At 34.5% G+C, this 19904-nt stretch overlaps 2 protein-coding genes across 21 annotated transcripts; one reads left to right on the plus strand and one right to left on the minus strand.

The window, feature by feature from the left end:
- The first annotated feature begins 2339 nt into the window (after positions 1-2339).
- Positions 2340-7522, plus strand: LOC114297588 (putative inactive receptor kinase At5g58300). Of its 5 annotated transcripts, XM_082918949.1 has the most exons (5): positions 2929-2994; positions 3588-3647; positions 4029-4105; positions 5141-6633; positions 6733-7522. In XM_082918949.1, exons 4-5 carry the CDS (start codon positions 5292-5294, stop codon positions 7317-7319), a joined length of 1929 nt encoding a protein of 642 aa, XP_082775075.1. In that variant the 5' UTR covers positions 2929-2994; positions 3588-3647; positions 4029-4105; positions 5141-5291; the 3' UTR covers positions 7320-7522. The 5 variants fall into 5 exon arrangements, with proteins under 5 accessions (XP_082775073.1, XP_082775077.1, XP_082775074.1 ...); XM_082918951.1 differs by lacking the exon at positions 4029-4105 and having other exon boundaries at positions 2445-2994; XM_082918948.1 differs by lacking the exon at positions 3588-3647 and having other exon boundaries at positions 2448-2994.
- A 284-nt stretch (positions 7523-7806) lies between these two features.
- On the minus strand, positions 7807-14727 carry LOC114297589 (Mitochondrial ATP synthase D chain-related protein). Of its 16 annotated transcripts, none has more exons than XM_028242041.2 (14): positions 14471-14601; positions 14151-14207; positions 13804-14070; positions 12839-12886; positions 12658-12720; positions 12448-12510; positions 12267-12329; positions 12061-12123; positions 11746-11808; positions 11509-11571; positions 10435-10494; positions 9333-9473; positions 8909-9004; positions 7807-8644 (listed from the first exon to the last, which is right to left on the minus strand). In XM_028242041.2, exons 3-14 carry the CDS (start codon positions 14035-14037, stop codon positions 8072-8074), a joined length of 1530 nt encoding a protein of 509 aa, XP_028097842.2. In that variant the 5' UTR covers positions 14038-14070; positions 14151-14207; positions 14471-14601; the 3' UTR covers positions 7807-8071. The 16 variants fall into 16 exon arrangements, with proteins under 16 accessions (XP_028097842.2, XP_082775079.1, XP_028097841.2 ...); XM_082918953.1 differs by having other exon boundaries at positions 14151-14256; positions 14471-14576; XM_028242040.2 differs by lacking the exon at positions 14151-14207 and having other exon boundaries at positions 13804-14092; positions 14471-14727.
- Between the last annotated feature and the right edge of the window lie 5177 nt (positions 14728-19904).

A 19904-nucleotide genomic window follows, 5' to 3' on the forward strand; every position in this document is an offset into this window, starting at 1 on the left:
GATGAAGGGCCAGCTCGGTCTCTGCCTATCAACGGTCCGATCTGAGGTTGCTGCTCAGTGTTTTGGGTGCGCCTCTGGCTCCGGTGCACGTTAGCATCAATGACCCTTTGCCTCATCTTAGCATCAAAGACACCCCCATTGAATCATCCTCTGCTCAATATATATTGCAGCAGTACACTGCAGCTTGCGGAGGACAAAAGCTTCAAAATGCTGTTGTCAATGCTTATGCAATGGGTAAGGTGAGGATGTTTGCTCTGATACCATGTTAAATTTGATGTATGGAAAAATAGAGAGAATGAAATATGTATTGATGATTGATATTATTGATTGATATAATGTTATATTTATTACAATGATTCATGATTCCTATATATAGAAGAGGGTGAGTGTGTAGTAGATAAGGAGTAAGTGAAGTGGAGGTGGTAGTGGTGTAGTGGGTTAGGTTTAGTGGAGTAGGTTTAAGTGGGTGAAGTAGGTGATAGGTTTTAACAGTGAAGCTGGCGACGTCAGAGATGAAGACAGAGAGGAGAAATGAGCAGAGGGAGAGAGGAATGTGCACAAAGAGAGAGTGTTTAGTTTGGATAGAATGAAGATCGAGAAGAGAGAAAGATAGTCAAATTTCTCTGATCTGATATATGAGTGTGGGTTTAGGGACTTTAGATATTAAAAAATAATATTGTGGGTCTCTTTCATTATTAAAAATATGAGAGGGACCTTAGACTAATTTTTCTTTTTTTTTTAACAAAAATATAATAAAATCATATAGTTATGAATATCAAATTATTTGAATGTTTCATAAATGATCCACATAAAATTCTACAAAGTAAATAATTGTAGTAATACTTGCAAATTATATGACCTTTTAATAATGCATTGTCATTGTGCGGCTTTCATGCATATGCATAGACTTTTCTTAAGATCTGCCATTGAGTTATGTAAGCTTCTTGTTTTTTTTGTCCTTTTTTTTAGTTTTTATGAGATGGCAATTTAGCTAGGGTTTGAATTTATTATACCTCAAACTTTAAAACTACAGAGCTAAAGTTGTGTTAAATTGTTTTGGGCCAAGAATGTACCCATAGGGCCCAAGGGAGACATCACCCTCTTAGAATTTGAAAAAAAAAACTCTTTTATTATATATATATATATATATATATTAGTATTTATTATTAATTATTTTTAAATTATATAAGTTTGTCCTTCCAAGTTATTTTTAAAATTAAGTAACCCCCCCCCCTTTAAGTTTTTAAAATAAATTTAAGTGGCTACCCTTTTATATTATGAAACATGTGGACTAAAGTATAATTTTTTTAAAAAATAAAAAAATATGTACTAAAGCTTTTCATAACCCTCTGACACTTACAAATCCTAAGCTGCAGATAAGAGAAAAATGGGAAATATTTGAGGGTCATAATTTTTATCGCTACAATGGTTTAAAATTGTCAAAATGACGTTGTTTTGGCATGTTTTGCACCCAAAACGACGTTATTTTGGCAGTTTTAAGCCATTGTGGTCACAAAAATTGTGGTCCTCTAGCATTGTTGGAGAAAAATTTAGAGAAATCAACAGGTTATTTTGATCCCATCAATTAAGAAATACATTATTCAAAAATTTAATATTAATTATACTAGGTTAAAAGCTTATTTTTTGGCCTTCTAATTTTTTTTTTTGAAAAAACATATAAAAAAATAAATAAGTGATACAACTCAAAATAAGTTAAAAATCACCAAATTTCCAAAACAGTCGATGGAGTATCAAACCCAACTTAATTTTAATATTAACCTATTTGTCAACATTTGCTTTGATTTTCTAACGTGAATATAAGAAAATTAATTTTGTTTTATTATTAAGGGTTCGTTTGGAATGTGAGTTAGTTTTTTGATTTTTAGACTTTTTGGTTATTTTAGCATGGGCTAAAACGTTAAATTTTTGTAAGAAAAAAAATAAAATAATTATAATTTAAATGTGATATTTTATCTTATTAAATTAAAAAATTTATTTTATCTTAACTAAAATAATCAAAAAAATCAAAAACAAAACCCGACATGCCAAACGGAAGGTAAGTTTACTTTTCATTACAAATAAAAATTGTTTGTTTTTGTTCTTAAAATTTTTATGAAAAATGTTTTAAATTCCTTTTTCCTTCCGTCCCTTTTGACCCCTTTCCCTTCAATTGGCTAATTTTTTTTTTTTTTTTTTTTTCTTTCTTTATCAATCATTATCTGCCACATGTGTGTGTAGAAGGAGGGGTAGTGGGATGGTGATCGAAGGGATCTCTATCAATGTTAGAATTTTTATATATTCACCCTTTTATATTTTAAACGTGGAGTCCGTACCTGGTTGCTTGGGGGCAGGGGTAGTGGCAGATGAGGCAGCGAAGACAAATGGTTAATCCACAGGGATACGAAAACTACATTTATATATATATATATATATAATTCATTTTTATTATCACATTCATTCATTCACAGTCAATAAACTAATTTCTGCATCTCTTTTTTATTTTTATTTTCTCACCAAACAAGACGAATGATTACATTATGAGCAGAGCAAAGGCGCTACTAGTTTTCTTCAAAATGTAGTTCGCCAACAATTTAAGAGAGAGAGAGAGAGAGAGAGAGAGAGAAGCGAGATGGCTAAAGCTTGTAGAAAGAAGAGAATATATATACATATTGAGGCATAAAGTAATTTATCATCGAGATCTGTGTCTTCCTCCGTTTGCTTGACGAAGAAGCTGTGGAATTTCGTTTCTCAGCAAGTGTCTTTTTAACCTTTGAATCCAAAGCTTTTATTCTCTCTGTCTCTCATCACTCATATTCTCTCTCCCCCTCTGTTCTCAGAGAGAGAGAGAGAGAGAGATGAGAATGCCGTTGGAAGTTAGTGACCAAAATACATTTATATTTATATAGAATTAGAGATACATAATAGTGCCTCTCTCTGTTCCGGATTTTTGTGAGCTTTAGATTTCCAGATCACTAAAGCTTTGAGAAATTCAAGGTCTAATCTCTCTCTCTCTCTCTCTCTCTCTCTCTCTTTCTCACTCTCTGTGTGCATATGTAGATGTGAATGTTTAAAATTTATGAGTATTTGTATGCTTTTTTATTTATTATTATTTTTTTTAATGTTAGTAATTTTGCATTCTCTCCATTTTGCTTGGTTTGTACTAGTCTTAATTTGCGAAGCTTCTTGTTGAGGTTTGGTGTAGCTCACCATGCCTCCAAGAGAGTTTTTGTACGAAATATGAATGTCTTTACTGTCTCGCTAAAAAATTTGACTTGTTATGTTTAGATCTTAGATTTGTTGAGAGAAAATGAAAAGATGGTGAAAGAAAACTCAGTGAAAGAAGTAATTTTTTTTTTTTTTTTTTTTTTGGGTTGGATTGAGTGAAAGAGAAGAAAATCAACAATATATAATTGTCAAAAAAAAAAAAAAGAAAATTCTAATTTTGGCTGTTTACTCAATATGAATAATAAGAAATTACAAAACAAGATCCAAAACATAGCATTAGCTTTCTCAACTCTGATTACACTTCACATCTCTCTCTCTCTCTCTCTCTCTCTCTCTGTGCAATGTCTCTTGTTCTGCTTCAGTCTTCGATCTAGAGGTGGATGATCAGAGCCTCAGTTGAAGTAAATGCCAGTAAATCAACGGTAAACCTTGCGTTCTACACTCGTTTGACCTTGACAAAAACTTTGGCATATCCAATTGTTTTTCACTGATTGCACTTTTCCACAACTAGGGATTGTAACAATGAAGAAAAATAGAATGATAAATTATCACAATACAATTTATGGTTAATGAAGAGCCAGAGCTTTGCTCTTCAGACACTTTGATTTAGATTCAAATGCTTGAAAGGATAAGTGTTAATACTTCCCTTCACCAGTGGAATTCACATTCTTGTCAGGAAAACTAGAACTAAAAATTACTTTCGATAGAAAATAAGGGGGTGCGAACTATGAGGTTGTTATTTCGATGAATGAGTACTTGTATGAGAATAATTGATTTTTTTTTTTATGGCTTTTACTTTTTAGGGCTGATTTGGTTGATTTTGTATTGGGATAGAGTTGAGTGAGCCAAGGCAACCGAAGCAAAACAACAGTGTTTAAGTGTAAGAATTTTTGTTTAGTGTAAGAATATTGATCTATAGCAAGGCCGTTTGTTAATTTGTCCATTATATTGTCCCTGGTAATGCCAAATTCGTATTAGAAAATGCATGACCATGAACTTCTTAGTATTTAAAAGGAACAATAAGGAGTTCTTAAAGGGAGAATTTTTTTGCAAAGAAAAATAATACTTGCCTTCTCCTTTACATGTCTTTAATCTGAATAGCTCAACAAAGAGTTTGGGTTGAAAAGACAATTTTGTTGCGTCTTCCCCGCCATAAACAAAGGGTTTAGCTATTCTGGAGTTTTTTATTTCCACACTTTGCTTCACTGAAAAGCCCACATCTGACGTTTCAGCTGAATTTTTTAAAGCCATGACGTGTGCCGCTTTTGATTTCCTCTCTTTATTTAAGGTTTGTGGGGCAAGGGGCTGTCTGTTGTTTTCTGTTGTGTTTTTCTTGGTTTAGTTGAGAGAATATGGTGTAGCAGCTCCCTCGCCTGTTCTTGTTTATAGTACACAAGCCAAAAGCTATTGGACTTGTATATCCTCACCTAAAGCACGCATACTAATAAAATTACTTCTTCACAAGATCAGGTCATCATGCACAAAATGTTTTAAAGAAAAGGACGGTATAGATTGCTACTATACCACTTTATATATATATTTATATATTTGATGATTTATTGGTATTACATTGTGAAAATGCCAAACCAAAATTTTAATTTTCCTTTAAATTTTGATTCTGTACTGAATAGTTCAGTTTTCATTGAAAGGTAGCTCTCTGCAGTCATGATTTCAAGTCTATGGTTAGCATAACATAGAAAAGCATCAACCATTTAAGGTGAAAAATTAAGAACTTCCATTCTTTAGAAATCATTCTTTCTATCAAGTGCATCCTATTTGCTTCATTATTAAGTAACTATGGGGGCATTGATCAACTTCATAAGGCTTGCTTTCTGCAAAATAAGAAATAATTCTTTTCAATCTGTTTTAATATGTATTTACATCTTTTTTTATTTTTTGTTTTTGTTTTTTTTAGGTATGCTCAGCTACTATGGTTTGATGGTGGTAGGAGGAAGGTGGAAGATGAGTAGTAATATTCCATGGCTGTCCCAGGAGAGCAAGAGGAATTGCTTAGATTAGACTCATAATAATCATCATCTCCACAGACACATCACCAACAACTCCCCATGAGGCTACTCTCTTCTTTTGCAGCATTACCTTTGCTCTTATTCTTGTTTCTTGTCTCCCAAACTATTGCTGACCTCAAGACAGACAAACAAGCCCTCCTTAATTTTGTTGCCGCTGTTCCCCATGGCCGAAAACTCAACTGGAATTCTAGATCACCAATCTGCACCTCTTGGGCTGGTGTATCTTGTGACCCAAATGGCGCTCGAGTAATTTCTCTACGGCTCCCTGGTGTTGGATTCTATGGTCCAATTCCAGCCAACACCCTTGGGAAGCTGGATGCACTCACGATCCTCAGCCTTCGATCCAACAACCTCAATGGGAATCTTCCATATGATGTTATTTCCCTTCCTTCCCTCCACTATTTATACCTTCAACAGAATAGCTTTTCAGGAGATATTCCTTCCTCTCTCCCCCCTCAACTCAACTTTCTCGACCTCTCCTTCAATTCCTTCACGGGCAGCATTCCAAACTCTATTCAGAATTTGACATTTCTCACTGGACTGAATCTCCAGAACAATTCCCTCACTGGAACCATCCCCAATCTCAATCTCTCAAATCTTAAGCATTTTAATTTGAGCAACAACCATTTGAATGGCTCAATTCCATCTTCCCTCAAGAAATTTCCTGCTTCCTCTTTCGAAGGGAACTCTTTGTTATGTGGGTCACCACTGAACCAGTGCCCTATGAGCCCCTCACCCGCTCCTTCCCGATCTTTTTTCCCACCTTCTATATCCCCAACTTACTTGCCACCTTCTCTTGCCCCAGCTTACTTGCCACCCTCACCGACACTCCCTCAAAAACAAAAAACCAAAACGAAATTGACTACAGGAGCTATTATCGCAATTGCAACTGGGGGTTTTGCAGTGCTGTTTCTTCCTCTTCTGATCATGGCGCTATGCTGCTTGAAGAAAAAAGATGGTGGAAGTGGTCGTGTGCAGAAAGCGAAGGTGGCCTACAGCGTTGGAAGGAATGAGCCTCCTAAGGAGGATTTCAGCAGTGGGGTGCAAGATGCTGAGAAGAACAAGTTGGTTTTCTTTGAAGGCTGTTTGCATACTTTTGATCTTGAGGATTTATTGAGAGCCTCTGCTGAAGTTACTGGAAAGGGGAGTTATGGGACAACTTATAAGGCTATTCTGGAAGAGGGAACAACAGTAGTTGTAAAGAGGCTGAAGGAAGTGGTGGTTGGTAAAAGAGAGTTTGAACAACAGATGGAGATGGTGGGGAGGGTGGTCGGTCAGCACCCAAATGTCATGACTCTTCGTGCTTATTACTATTCCAAGGATGAGAAACTTCTGGTTTATGACAACATGCCGCTTGGCAGCTTGTCCGCACAATTGCATGGTATACACTACTACTTTCTTTTTATGTTTTTCTCATTTCTAATTTGTGAATCACTTTAAAACATGAATCAACCATTTGTTTGTGTTGTAATGGCTACAGGAAACAGGGAGAGTGGAAGAACGCTTGACTGGGAATCCAGAGTAAAGATTTGCCTTGGAGCCGCAAAGGGTGTTGCCCATATCCACTCTGCTGGTGGTGGGAAACTCACACACGGAAACATCAAATCCTCCAATGTCCTCCTCACCCGAAGCCTCCAAGGCTGCATTTCTGATTTTGGACTAACTCCTCTCATGGGCTTCCCTACCGTCTCACCTAGAACTGCAGGCTATCGAGCCCCCGAGACAATTGAAACTAGGAAATTTACTCAAAAATCAGATGTTTACAGCTTTGGCATTCTGCTCCTTGAGGTGCTGACAGGGAAAGCACCAGTTCAGTCACTGGGCCATGATGATGTGGTCGATCTCCCAAGGTGGGTCCAGTCTGTTGTTAGAGAGGAATGGACAGCTGAAGTTTTTGATGTTGAGCTAATGAAGTATCAGAATATTGAAGAAGAGATGGTGCAGATGCTTCAGATTGCAATGGCTTGCGTGGAGAAGGTGGCAGATATGAGGCCTAAGATGGACCAAGTTGTTCGGATGATTGAAGAAATCCGACCATCTGACTCACAGAACAGAAGCCCAGCTTGAACTACTCAAACACACCTTGATGATGGCAATGATACTGCTGCCCAATATTCGTAGGTTTGTACTTAAAGCAGTTCTTTTTAGTTCAGTTTCAACAGTGAATTGTATTCAAAACATCATATGCGAGTTCTTTCTGACAATGAAATGTGTCCTACAGGTAGATTGTTTACGATGTGTTATCAATTTAAATTAGTTTTTACCAATAATTTCTCTTGTTTTCCAATTCTTGCCAGTCATTTGAAAGCATTGATGTTATGTTTTAAGGTAATAACATTGTGTGAGTTCAAAAATGGTAGCTGTGAGAGCATAGTATTACTACAGTTTCTGGTTTGTTTTCTAGTTGAGTTTTTTGTTTGGAGTCTTGTTACAGCTTGTTTGTACTGTTAATGCTATAAAAATAAATAAATAAATAAATAAAAACAAATTCAATGTCATTTTCTGAACATATATGTTTGTTGCACTGAATCCAAATCTAAGCAATCCAATAACATACACAATCACATCAAACATATATCATTTCACATTCACTAGCAATACATTACATATCACATATTGGGCCACTGCAAAACCAAGGGAATCCAACGATAGTACAAGTCAAAACAATGTTCGTAAAATTTAGCAGTATATCCTTTACCAAAACAGCTATCATGTGTTTATCACAAAACAATGTATATGACCACATTTGGGTCCTTCTCTAATCAAAGGTACGTGAAATTTCACTCTCGCTACAATGACAATGAATGAATCATCCCAAATTACTCGTGCGAATTTACTGTCTCTGAATTCACAGAGCTCTTGCTTACCAAATCAGCACCGCTAACATACCTAGCAACAAAAGATATTAAGCGGAAAGGAGCCCCTATTAGTGGAGCATCGGTGATTGGGACATGGATCGTTTGATCATCATGGGTCAGCTGCAACCCAGGATCCCCAACTTCGTTCTCATCCAACGGAATCTGCACAATTTCTTCAGAGTCCACTGTATCTGGAGAGTTCGGTATAACAGCTGTGTCCTTTGCATAAATATATTCACCATCGTCCCCCTCGGCTTTAATAGCAACATCTTCCATGGAATCAGCTATGGAGCCAGCAATATGGGCAATATCCTCGGCATTCACACCATCACCACAATCGCTCGTGTCTTTAATCAGAACATGTTTGGGGGAATCTGGTCTCTCATCATATGCAGATGTCCTCTTGCTAAATTCAGATATAGAATCGGCAACATAGATTTTTTCGGCAGTTCCAGCAGTCGGTTCAGATCCAACATCTGGAGAGAGGTCAGATGTTACGCCCTGTTGATCGAGCTTGACATATAATTCATTCACCTGAAACAGAAAATAGCACAAGAATTATGTAAATCTAATAAAAATATATCAAAAAAACTATACCTGATTTGTTAAAAAATGTGCAAAGAAAAACAAGGGAAATATACATGTAAAATTTTAGCATAGGGTATATAACTAGAGTCTAATAATGCACAAAGACCAAGTGAACAAAACTAACCTAATACGATTAAAGGAGACACTGTCTTCAGAAGTTTTCTTTTTTAATTTTATTATATATGAAATCTCAAAGGGATTGTTTATCACCTTCTCAACAAGCTCTGCATTTTCGGTAACCAATTTCTCAACCAGTTGCTGTGCAGCATCCATCTGAGTGTTTGTGTCCTCACCTCCAAAAGCATGCTATAGTACGAGTACATGTAAAAATATCAACATACGAAGAGAGACATCAATAAGAGAGAATGAATTTTCAACAGAATAAATAGTTCATCTAACTACTACTCCAATGTTCATTTGTGAAACAGATGAACTATTTATTAGTAACTACTACTCCGATGTGCTGCCAAGGTTTCTATTAGTAACTACTACTTTTCCTCTAGTATTTTTTTTTTTTTTTTTCCCCCTTTTTCGGGTCCTGTGGCAGGCGCCAAAAGCCCAGAACTAACTACATACAGCAGAAACAGATGACCAGTCCAAAATATGACAATCAGCTAGGATACTGGAAACATACCATTGGCTGCAAAGTTGATGTATGAGCAGAAGCAATACTCTTCTCAAGATTCTGGATCTGAGATTGAAGACCAGACATGCTTTCTGCCAGCTGCTGGTTTTCTCGTAAGAGATAGTTACCGGATTCTTCCAACTCCATCACCTGCCAGGCTTTGATTTCAATATTCATATCAGAACAAATACTACTGCTTGCTCTAAATGGTTTGTAAATGAGTGATAAGTTGTACACGAACTATGACATCCTTTCCAGCTCGATTGTTGTAGGCAACAGAACAACACAGACAAAAAGGCATGGGAATATAAGAAGGAAAAAGGAAAAAAAGAAATAAAAGAAAAAGAAAAAAGACCATGAAACCAAAGGATCCCACAGAATTGTACACTTTACTAACCTCATCAGCAGTTTGTAAATGCAGAAAATGTACAGCTAAGACGGGAAGGCTTAATAATTTTAAGAACAAAACACCTAATATCGTAATGCCACCAATTAGTGGTCTAATTCTATCTATCTTAGAAGCATGAAAGTACCAACATGCTTTTATTCTCAATATGTTCCTACCTGTTATTGTTATACAAGTTAGGAGGAGATCAATATTCTCTTATATTTCCAAATAAAGAACAATAAAATGCAAAGCATTTCTGGACAAAATTTGTCCAAACAATTTTAAGAACAAAACACCTAATATCGTAATGCCACCAAATTGTTCTCTGCATGCACAAAAATGCTTGTGTTATCACCACTGGCCTCGTTTGGGAACAGGCTAATTTAGTAACTTTTTGGCTATTTGGCTAAAATATGTGCTAAAAAAAACTAGTATGTTTGGGATGACTTTTTGGTATTTTACGAAAAGATGTGCAAAAAGTAGAGAGAAAAGAGAATCTTTGACTTTTTGGTATGGGTTGTTAGCTTTTTGGCTAATTTAGTAACTTTTTGACTTTTTGGCTAAAAAGTTCGGTTGCCAAACGAGGCAGAACCATTTAATTAGTTTGATCTGATTTTACTAAGTTCTGATAGGTGAACCAAGTAACCATGAAAGCATGCAACATATACAAAGCTTAAAGGATTGCAGGCAAGTTGCATTCATATTGACAATAAGGCTATGTACCTTTGCTTGCAGTCTTGTGTTATCACCACTAAGGCTATCAACTGTTTCTTTCGTTGAGTTCTATCAAAAACGAGGAACACAAAATAAAATATAGAAAACAGTATAAATGTCATTATATTTTAGTTTTCTATGAATTATTGAAGAGAAAAAGCAAGCAATTTTAATTGCAGAGATAAACAATTCATAAGGCACAGCAACCAAACTAATATCTTACATAAATTGTTGACTACTTTCTTGGAGAGAGAGAGAGAGAGAGGGAGAAGCCACTTGGTATAACTATCATGCCAAACAAGTGTTAATGCTTCCACACATACATGAAGCAAAGCATAGATTTAAGGACAAGTCTTAGAAACAGAAAACTATTTACATGAGAACACTGGGATTCATACGAAAATATGAAATATTAAATAGATACACCTTAAAACAATATAAGTAACATAAGCATGGTTCTTTTCAGTTTGGATGATTAAGTAAATTATATAAATGCAAAACAAAAGGCAAGGCCCAATTTGGATGCAGTTCATATGAGTAAGTAGAGTGGGTTAGGAAGAAGGAAACAAATCTATGGGAACTTGGTTATTTTTTAGCAAAAAATTAAAATCCACTTGGCAAAACTGTCATGCCAAATAAGTGTAAACACTTTCACACATACAAGCAGCATAGAGTTCAGGGACATGTCTTTGAGATGGATCTCTACAATAAACTATCTATTTACTTGCCATATGAGAATAGTGGGATTCATAAGACAATATGAAATGTAAAATATATATGCCTTTAAAAAACCATATACGTAATATATGCCCGGTTCTTTTCAGTTTGGAAGAATAAATAAATTATATTAAAGCAAAATAAAATGCAAGGCCCAATTTTTATGTAGAAAGTATTAAAAGATAACATGATGAATTGCTGGGTGGGGAACAACTATTGATTCCATCTACAAGTTTTGAATTCATTAGATACTTTCTTTCTTTTTTTCATTAGATAGTTAACTGTACTTCAAAGTGATTAAAAAAAAACAAAAACAAAAACCATACACAGAAAATCATACCAAAAACCATACACAGAAAAAGTTACCTCTTTTTGGACCCAAGAATCTCTCTCCCCCTCCATTTGTTTGATTTTTTCCTCTAAGCTCAACTGTAAAATGTTGTACAGTAAAATTTTTTTATGCAATACATGTTTCTCATAAATGACTTGCAAAAAGGTAGAATACAAACAATGATAATAAACAGAGAAACATCAAAAAATAATTTGTGAAATGAGGCAAGTAAAAGTACTACCAATGAAATTACAGAGTAAAAAAACAATTACCCCTTTCAAACTCAAAATAGCTGTTTCATCTATCAACTTATTAATTTTCTCCTCAAAGCCAGCCTGTACAGAACAATACTTTAGATTACACTAGCATCCTGAAAATTTTCAAGACCGCAAAAAACCAGGTTTCAAGATGCAACCAGGATGATTTCAGAGTTGTGGGAAGGGGAGTAGCCGTTACAAGATTACTACAAAATGATTATGGGCAGTGAACTTTCTGATAGGTAAAACTGTGGTAAAAAATAAACTGCTGACTACCAAAAATCTACAAATTTCAAGATAATCCCATTATCCAACATAAAGCACACACACCTCTTTCTGAAGCCAAGAACCTCTCTCACTCTGTAATTGCAAAAGTTTCATCTCGAAAGAAGCCTGTAAGTCATACAAAAGAATGGATCTATCATCGTGTCAGATGACCAGCACGTTGACACAAGTAGAAGAAAAATGCAATATGTTTACAAAGTTCATCGTCACATTAACAAACTATTCCTCCCAGTAAATCAAATTTTGGTTACCTCTTTCTGCATGTGTGTATCATTTTCCTTTTGCAAGTTTTTAATTGTCTCTTCCAAGCTAGCCTGTAAGACATACAAAAGAGTGGATTTCTTTTCCCATAGGACAACTAGCAGGATAACACAGGAAGAAGAAAGATTGCACTACCAATCTATTCCTCCTTTTATATTAAATTTTTATTACCTCTTTCTGTATGTGCGCAGCATTTTCCTTTTGTAATGTCGTTATTTTCTCTTCCAAGCAAGCCTGTAAGTTGTACATTACATCCCGTCAAACACCCAGCAGGTTAACGCAAGTAGAAGAAAAGTGCAATTCATATACCAAAAGATAAAGCACATCTCTAAGTCCTTTATCACATCATTACCAATCTATTCCTCCCACTAAATTTATTACCCCTTTTTGTATGTGTGTATCATTTTCTTTTTGTATTTTTTTGATTGTCTCTTCCAAGCTAGCCTGTAAAAAAACCAATGGATTACTAATTCTACCTAATAAATGTTGAAATCAAAGAAATTAAATCTCAGGATTATAATGGGAAAGAGAAAAATCATTGTGCAGGTTGATTAACTCTCACCCCTTTGTCCATCCAATACAGCTTCTCTGCTTCAGAAAATACTGATGACTGTACCAAAAGTTTGCGGAAGTACAGATAAAGTAACAGATGAGAGAAGGTGACAAATTATCACAAAAAATAGAGAGTCAAAACACAAGGAGATTCTAGTTTCTAGGGAATGAAAAATAAATAGCACAAATCATCTCAGTTATGCGTTTTAATCGAAAGAAGGGGGAAAACTGTGCTTTCTTTTAATGTTTACGCCAGAATGCATATAACTGCATGGAGGCTCACACAAACAATTCTGTCAAATATTTACTAAAATTTTAATAACAGGACTTTCTCTCAACCAGAAATAGCAGTACTCACTTACACTGGAGTCAACAAAAATTCAGGCATAGCTAGATGTTCAGAACACAATTAGAACTGATCATGACAATATTTTGGATCTGGGCCTAACCCTGTCCTCAGCAGACAATAGGCATAAAACTGGAGAACTAGATTTCACCACCAACTTTCTGTATACAAGTCTAATATTTGATTTACATCTGATGCATGTGTGCAAAGGAACTTTATTATTATAAAATAATTGTGCATTAAAAAACAGTTGCAAGATTCCTAGAGGCTAGAGGACAAATTACTAGATAGTAATCAAGACACTATAAACTTTTACGAGCTGCGACCATATCCGAATGTTCTCAACTATGTACAAGACAGACAATGCTAACTAAATTAACCTGTGCAGTCGCGATGGACTTCTAGAGTAAACAATCGGGCAGCCAACTGGTTGGCAAAAGCTCATGCTTGTAATAGCTTGGCTCTGGATTGGGTTGCCAACCCACCTGGAGCTCTTACTGCTATTCTTAGAGACGATGTAACTTCCTCTTGGCCTTGATGGCTTCTATATAGTTTTTGGTTGTTCAAAAAAAAAAAAAAGAAAAAAAAAGTACAGATCAAAAAGTTATTTCAGTTGAAACCAAACTTACATCTTTGGTACCATTTATGCAACGTCTATCCAGATCCAGATCCACATCAGTTTTTGGCCCCTCATTTTGAACATCTGTAGTCTCCAAAACCTGATAGTGATGATTATGCTCAATGACATGATTCTGATCTTCATAAGTCGATTCTCCAATACCATGGGTGACCACATCACCTGTTGTTTTAGTCTGCTTGTTCTTCTTTTTCTTGTTTTTCTTCTTCTTCTTTTCGTCCTCCATTTTTTCACCTCAAATTCTAACACTCAAAAGCCACTTTGATCGAATAAACTAAACTCTGTCAAAACCCACCAATTTACGCGCTTCAATTGCAAAAAAAAAAATCCCAACTTTACCTGTAATAACACAAAATGATATTGAATAGATCCATGCGTGTACAAATTCCATGAGTCCTAACCCAAATCAACCTCACATCATTCAGTTTGTGTATAAAAATTGGATCTTCAATAAATAGAAGAGTTGATTAAGCATCAAATTCAAAAGAAGACAATTAAACGAACAATCAATTAATCTGAAACAGCTCCAATGCATTCACGTCTCGGAAAGACAAATATCAATGTGGTAAGCGAAGCAGTTTCGATAGAGTTTTAGAATCCTCGATTTGAATACCGGGAAGAAAGAGAAATGAATGAATAAAAAAGATTTAGAAGCATACCAAGAGAAAGAGATCCAAAGGTGGTTTGCTTTTATAAACTGTGTACCTGAAATTGAAGGATTTTACAGAAGACGAGGGACATGGAAATATGGGTATTAATATAGATCGAGAGAGATGGAGACACGGAAGTGTTGTAACGATATTTTAATCTTGGTTGAGAGGCTAACAGCCTAACAGGATATAACATTGAATTGGAGGAGTTTTCACATCTTTCGGCGTTACTTTCATCTTTACTATCACCCCTCAAATTTTAATGTGAAATTTCAATTTAATCCTTCCCAATTTAAATAAAACAATTATTAGGGTTCGTTTAGGAAGAAAAAGTTTGGGACTTGTTGGTTACAAAAATAAAATAAACTTTTTATTCTAATGAGATAAAACATCACATATAACTCATAATCATTATATTTTTTCTTTCACAAAAGTTAAAAAAGTAAAAAAAAAAATCATCACAAACAAGACTTTTTAGCCTCAAACTAAAATAACCAAAAAGTCAGCCCACATCCCAAATCAACCCCTAGCAATAGGGTCATTCCATCATTTTATGGTTTAAAATTTAAGTGAAAATTAAAAGATATAAGATATAAGGAACAATTATAAAAATAATAAAATAAAATAAAATAAAAAAGAGCAATGCTTGGTAGTTCGAAAAGGAGGTTGGTTCGAATTACTCGAAATTCATCTTGCCGGTTATTAGGGCGGACGTCCACTCGATCGTCTTGTCAGTTGTCCAGCGAGAAGGCTGACAGCCGCAGTCGACAAAAATGACAACCGCGGTAGACAAGTTTTCACCCAGTCGTCCGGGCAGACGTCCGACTAACACCTATTCGGGCCATTTGAGCCCCTCCTTTTCGGGCTACCAAGTATATTTGAATAAAAATATCTCAAGATTGGACCTTTTATATTAATATTAGAGACAATTACACAAAAAATAAATAAACAAATAAATAAAATCTATGGATTTGACTTTTTTAATAATATAAAGGCCAAATTTTTTATTTTATCAATTTGAACATTAATCTTTTTGTTTGTTTTAATTTAAATCATTTGCCTACTTTTGTTAACTAAAATCAACAAAAAAAATAATAATATTTTAATCATTAAACTCTATATAAGTATATATAAAATGTCTAAAATATCTATTTTTATTAAGTTTAATGACTACAGTATCCATTTTATGTCGATTTTACTTTAATCATTAAAATCAATATAGGTATATATAAAATGTCTAAAACATTCATTTTAATTGAGTTTAATAACTAAAATATCTATTTTATATCGATTTTACTTAATTAAAATAGGCAAATGACTTAGATTGAAAACAAATGAAAAATTTTAAATTTAAATTGAGAAAATTAAAAATTAAAAATTTATATTGTTACAAGGAACAAACTCTAGGGTTTTTTTTTTCTAATCAAGAAAAAAAAAAACTCTAGGAATTTTTTTTTTTTTTTTTGTAATTTCCTCAAAATATAATTTGTCTTCAATTTTTTTTCTCTACACATAATACTCGCGTGAAATTTTATGTTTAATTTTTTAATGATAACTGATTAAAAGACCATAATTATAGTTAAACTTTGATTGCTTGATTGTCACAATTAAAAAATAAAAAATTGAAATAAATGTATGTGAAAATTTGAAAATAAAAAAAATAAAAAATAACCTACTTGACGTCCTAAAAAATTAAACTCTTGACATTTTAGTTTCTTCAAATGCAAATTAAATTGATGGTCCTATAGTATGCTTCGCTCTTTATGATATATGTCCATGAAGATTTCCTTTAATTTTGAACCATGTGTCAAATTGAACTAATTGTTAGTGCCTATTGAAAAAATTTTACCGGAAAAATTATGTGCACGACCTATTATGTTATTGTTATAAAGTTAATTGACTAGTTTGCATTATCTTCTATTTAGAATTGTTTTGAAAGTATTAAATAAATTATTTTTTTATTTATTATAAAAAGACGTGTAAAAAATAAAAAAAAAAGTAATATAAACTAAATAACTCGAAAAATCAATAAATTAACTCATATTTTTAGGAGTTGTTTGGAATGACCTAAATAAGTGTACTTTTTATCTTTTTACGAAAATATGTGCAGAAAAGTAAAGAGGTGATGTAATAAAAAAAAATAAAAAGATAAAAAGATAAAAAAATAAATTATTTAAAACTTTCTAAACTTGACCTTAATATGTTATTAGCACCCACTTCTTTACTTTGACTCCATTTCTTTAAACTCCCCACCTAACAAAATGAATTTCCTATCTTAATACCAATTATATACCAAACCCTAGTGCTTACTTTTGACCACTATCAACCAACCAAGGCCAAGATAAGAGCTACATACAATAAACCATCCACGGTGAAAAATAGAATAAGAGCTACCAATGGTTCCTAGAAAAAAAAAAAAACAAAAACAAAAACAAAAAAGAAGAAGAAGAAGAAGAAGAAAAAGAAAAAAAAGAGAAGGGAATGGAATGGGTAAAAATAAAGGACTTCCCTCGCTACCATAGAGATCGGGGGTCGATTGGCTTTGGTTTCTCCGACGGAAAATGAGCGGTTGACCAATCGAGATGGGTTGGCTGAAATTCCATACAAGTCTCGCCATGCGGCAGTAGAAAATGAGTTTGAGCATGAATAGGTTGGTGCGGAACCAACTGTGGCTATGGTTTTAGGTCTTGGATCCGAGGCCGTGGTTGGGAAGGTAGAGGCAGAAGTCGGTGAAGAGAGGGAAATCGAAGCAGGTGGAGAGGAGGCCAAGGTTGAATTGGGTGGAGAGGTTTCGGATGTGGATCCAATGGTTGGAGCAATCCGGGTTGAGATTGGACTGTTGAGAATTGAAGATAATGACGAAGAAAAAGAAGAATAAGATGAAGGAGAGAGTGATGATGATAGGTTTGGTAGTGGCCATTACGGGGATCTGAGTATAGGGAATGGGTAGAGAGAGAACAGATAGCGGGCTTGTTTTTTCTTTGTTGATTTTTTTGGATTGAATTATTGTTTTTTTTTTTTTTTTTTTGTTGAAGAAATACCATTGTGTTGGAATGAAGTGTCGCCATGATCGATCGGAGATCGTGGCAAACAATGATGGGGAGGGTGGGCGATGGCTAGAGGTGATGGGAATGGTTAGGGTTAAGGTTTAGAAAATTAGGGTTAGAATGTTAGAGATGTGGTTGAAAATGTAATTTCATGTTTAGATAAAACTGGAATTAAAAAAAATAAAAAAGAGATAAGGGTCCAAAGAAAAAAAGATAGTTCTAATAGCAGCGCCCCTAATTTTTTATGGGTACATTTTTTTAAATTTTTATTACAATTTTATCTCCTAACCAAATTTACTATTAACAACATATATTTTAAAATTTTGACTTATAAATTATCTCTACATATACCATTTTTCCTATTAGTAACCACTTACTATCGGCATCTCCATTGCCAATTGCCACAATCTCTCCTTTTTCTTACCTCAACAAGTCTTGTAGCATAAGCAAAGCCTCCTTACTACCAAATGCAACTCCTATCTTTTTTTGGATACACTATTAACACCTAATGCCATCACTTGAAAGCCCTTTCTCTTCCTTCCTTACCCATACTTGCAAGTTGCAACTTCTTTATATCGCCCTCACTCCATTTCCTTTCACTACTATGTACAAATCGTATATATGCGACAATATCAATATTATTAGATAGAAAAGATAGTAAAAGAGCATGGAAAAGTAGCTCCAAATATGAAAAATAAAGGAAGATATGAAGCATCACCATAATAGAAAGAGAAAGAGATGGTAGGAGAAATATAAGGGAAATATGTAGCATTGGTAGGAAAGAGAAAAATAGATATGTGAAATAGAAGGAAAATAAGAGATGATGATAGTGGTGATAGAAAAGTAAGTAGAATGTAGCTAGGAAAATAAAAGGAGAGGTGAAAACCATTTTAAAATTGTGGAGTTTAATGTGACAAAATTAGGAATTCAAAGTTCAAGATGTTATAAAGTAAAGGAGAATTTTATTATATACACTTCCATACTATATGTACTCTTAGTTACGTCATTTTTTTATTTAATTATGACATTATTTTAAGATATTTAGTTATGACTTTTTATGTTTGTGTTTGCACCTTTTTTTTGACAAATTTGCCACGTGACAACTCTCTAAATTTTAATGCCACATGGCAACGAAAGATGAGGAATCAAAGATTTTTTGGGACTCACTACCAAGGATACAGGAAGTGGCGGCTGGGAAAAGGGAGATTATTTTGTTATTTAAATTTAATTAATTAACTAAGTTTTGGTTGACTTATTAATTAAATAATTATTTAAGAATAATGGAGCCTCAATTGTTCCTAATGATTAGGAGGTTATTAAGGCTTATTACCTAACAAGGTGTCTTATCTCTTAGTTTGTTGCCAGATGGCTGTTATGGATAAAAATTACATGTGATTTGAAGATTTGGCAAATCAATGACAAGGCTACAATATATAAAACCAAATTCTCCAAATCACGCAAGGTTGAGTTTGAGGATTTTTGTGGATAAACATATGCAATAAGAGAATAGGCTTTTAAGGATCAATTCATGCTACAACAAAGGAGCTTTCCCCCTAAATCATGCAAAATAAATTCCAATTTGATTGTTAAGGGACACGTGGTGGCTTCAAGGAGCTTGATAGATGAAGTCAAAGTTATAAAGATAGGCATTATCTGTGGAGGTCAAAACCATTTCTATTCTTGGGGGATCAAGCTTAGCATCAAGAACACATGTCACCAAGAGAGACTGCCACGTTTCTTGCAGTTAAGTAGAAATAAGGATTTTTCCAACATTATATAAAGGCTCTAAGTGCAATATTTAAAAGATCCTCAAACAACAACTCGACTAAGAGTTTTTCAATACATTTATCTTTACTTCATAGCATACTTATTATAGCAATCCGGTTTTGACCCGACTCTTGTGGTATCCTGGACTCGAGTTTAATTCTTTCATATTGTTGTTTACCTCTTGCTACCTTTGTGTCTCTTTGAAATTTTCTTTTGGGTTGTTGTGGTTGCGTTTGGGCAGGTTGGTTGCTTTTTTTTTCAAACCTTATGTTGCTCAAAATTTTGGTCCTCCGCTCAAGCGATACTTCCTGCGCTCGAGCAGGCTTTGCAAACTCTCAGTACTTTTGCAAGTCTACAAAACTACTGGGAGAGTCATTTCTACGCTCGAGCGGGTTGGCGTTCGAACGTTGGTCTGTTGTCTGCAAAACTACTGGATGTGTGTTTTTTACACTTGAGCATCACTTTTTGCGCTCGAACAGTAAGAGTCTTGTTCATTGTGTCTTGGTGCTCGAGCGGCCTTTCTTGCGCTCGAGCAGAACAACTTATTGTATCTGCACTTGAGCGTCAACTCTTGCACTCAAGCGGACTGTGCGTATATCAGGTCGCGAAAATGACTTTTTACATCATTT

The sequence above is a fragment of the Camellia sinensis genome, chromosome 3 (assembly GCF_055761805.1).
Source record: "Camellia sinensis isolate YWXY chromosome 3, ASM5576180v1, whole genome shotgun sequence".
In the NCBI taxonomy this organism is placed as follows: Eukaryota; Viridiplantae; Streptophyta; class Magnoliopsida; order Ericales; family Theaceae; genus Camellia; species Camellia sinensis.

Excerpts from the sequence above, each read along its gene's own strand:
- LOC114297588 (XM_082918947.1), top strand. The coding sequence starts at position 5,292 with ATGAGGCTACTCTCTTCTTTTGCAGCATTACCTTTGCTCTTATTCTTG. Across the intron at positions 6,634-6,732 it reads CTTGTCCGCACAATTGCATG|GAAACAGGGAGAGTGGAAGA; the intron begins GTATACACTACT and ends TAATGGCTACAG.
- LOC114297589 (XM_028242040.2), bottom strand. The coding sequence starts at position 14,037 with ATGGAGGACGAAAAGAAGAAGAAGAAAAACAAGAAAAAGAAGAACAAG. Across the intron at positions 12,511-12,657 it reads ATACACACATACAAAAAGGG|GCTTGCTTGGAAGAGAAAAT; the intron begins GTAATAAATTTA and ends TACAACTTACAG. Across the intron at positions 11,572-11,745 it reads CTATTTTGAGTTTGAAAGGG|TTGAGCTTAGAGGAAAAAAT; the intron begins GTAATTGTTTTT and ends AACATTTTACAG.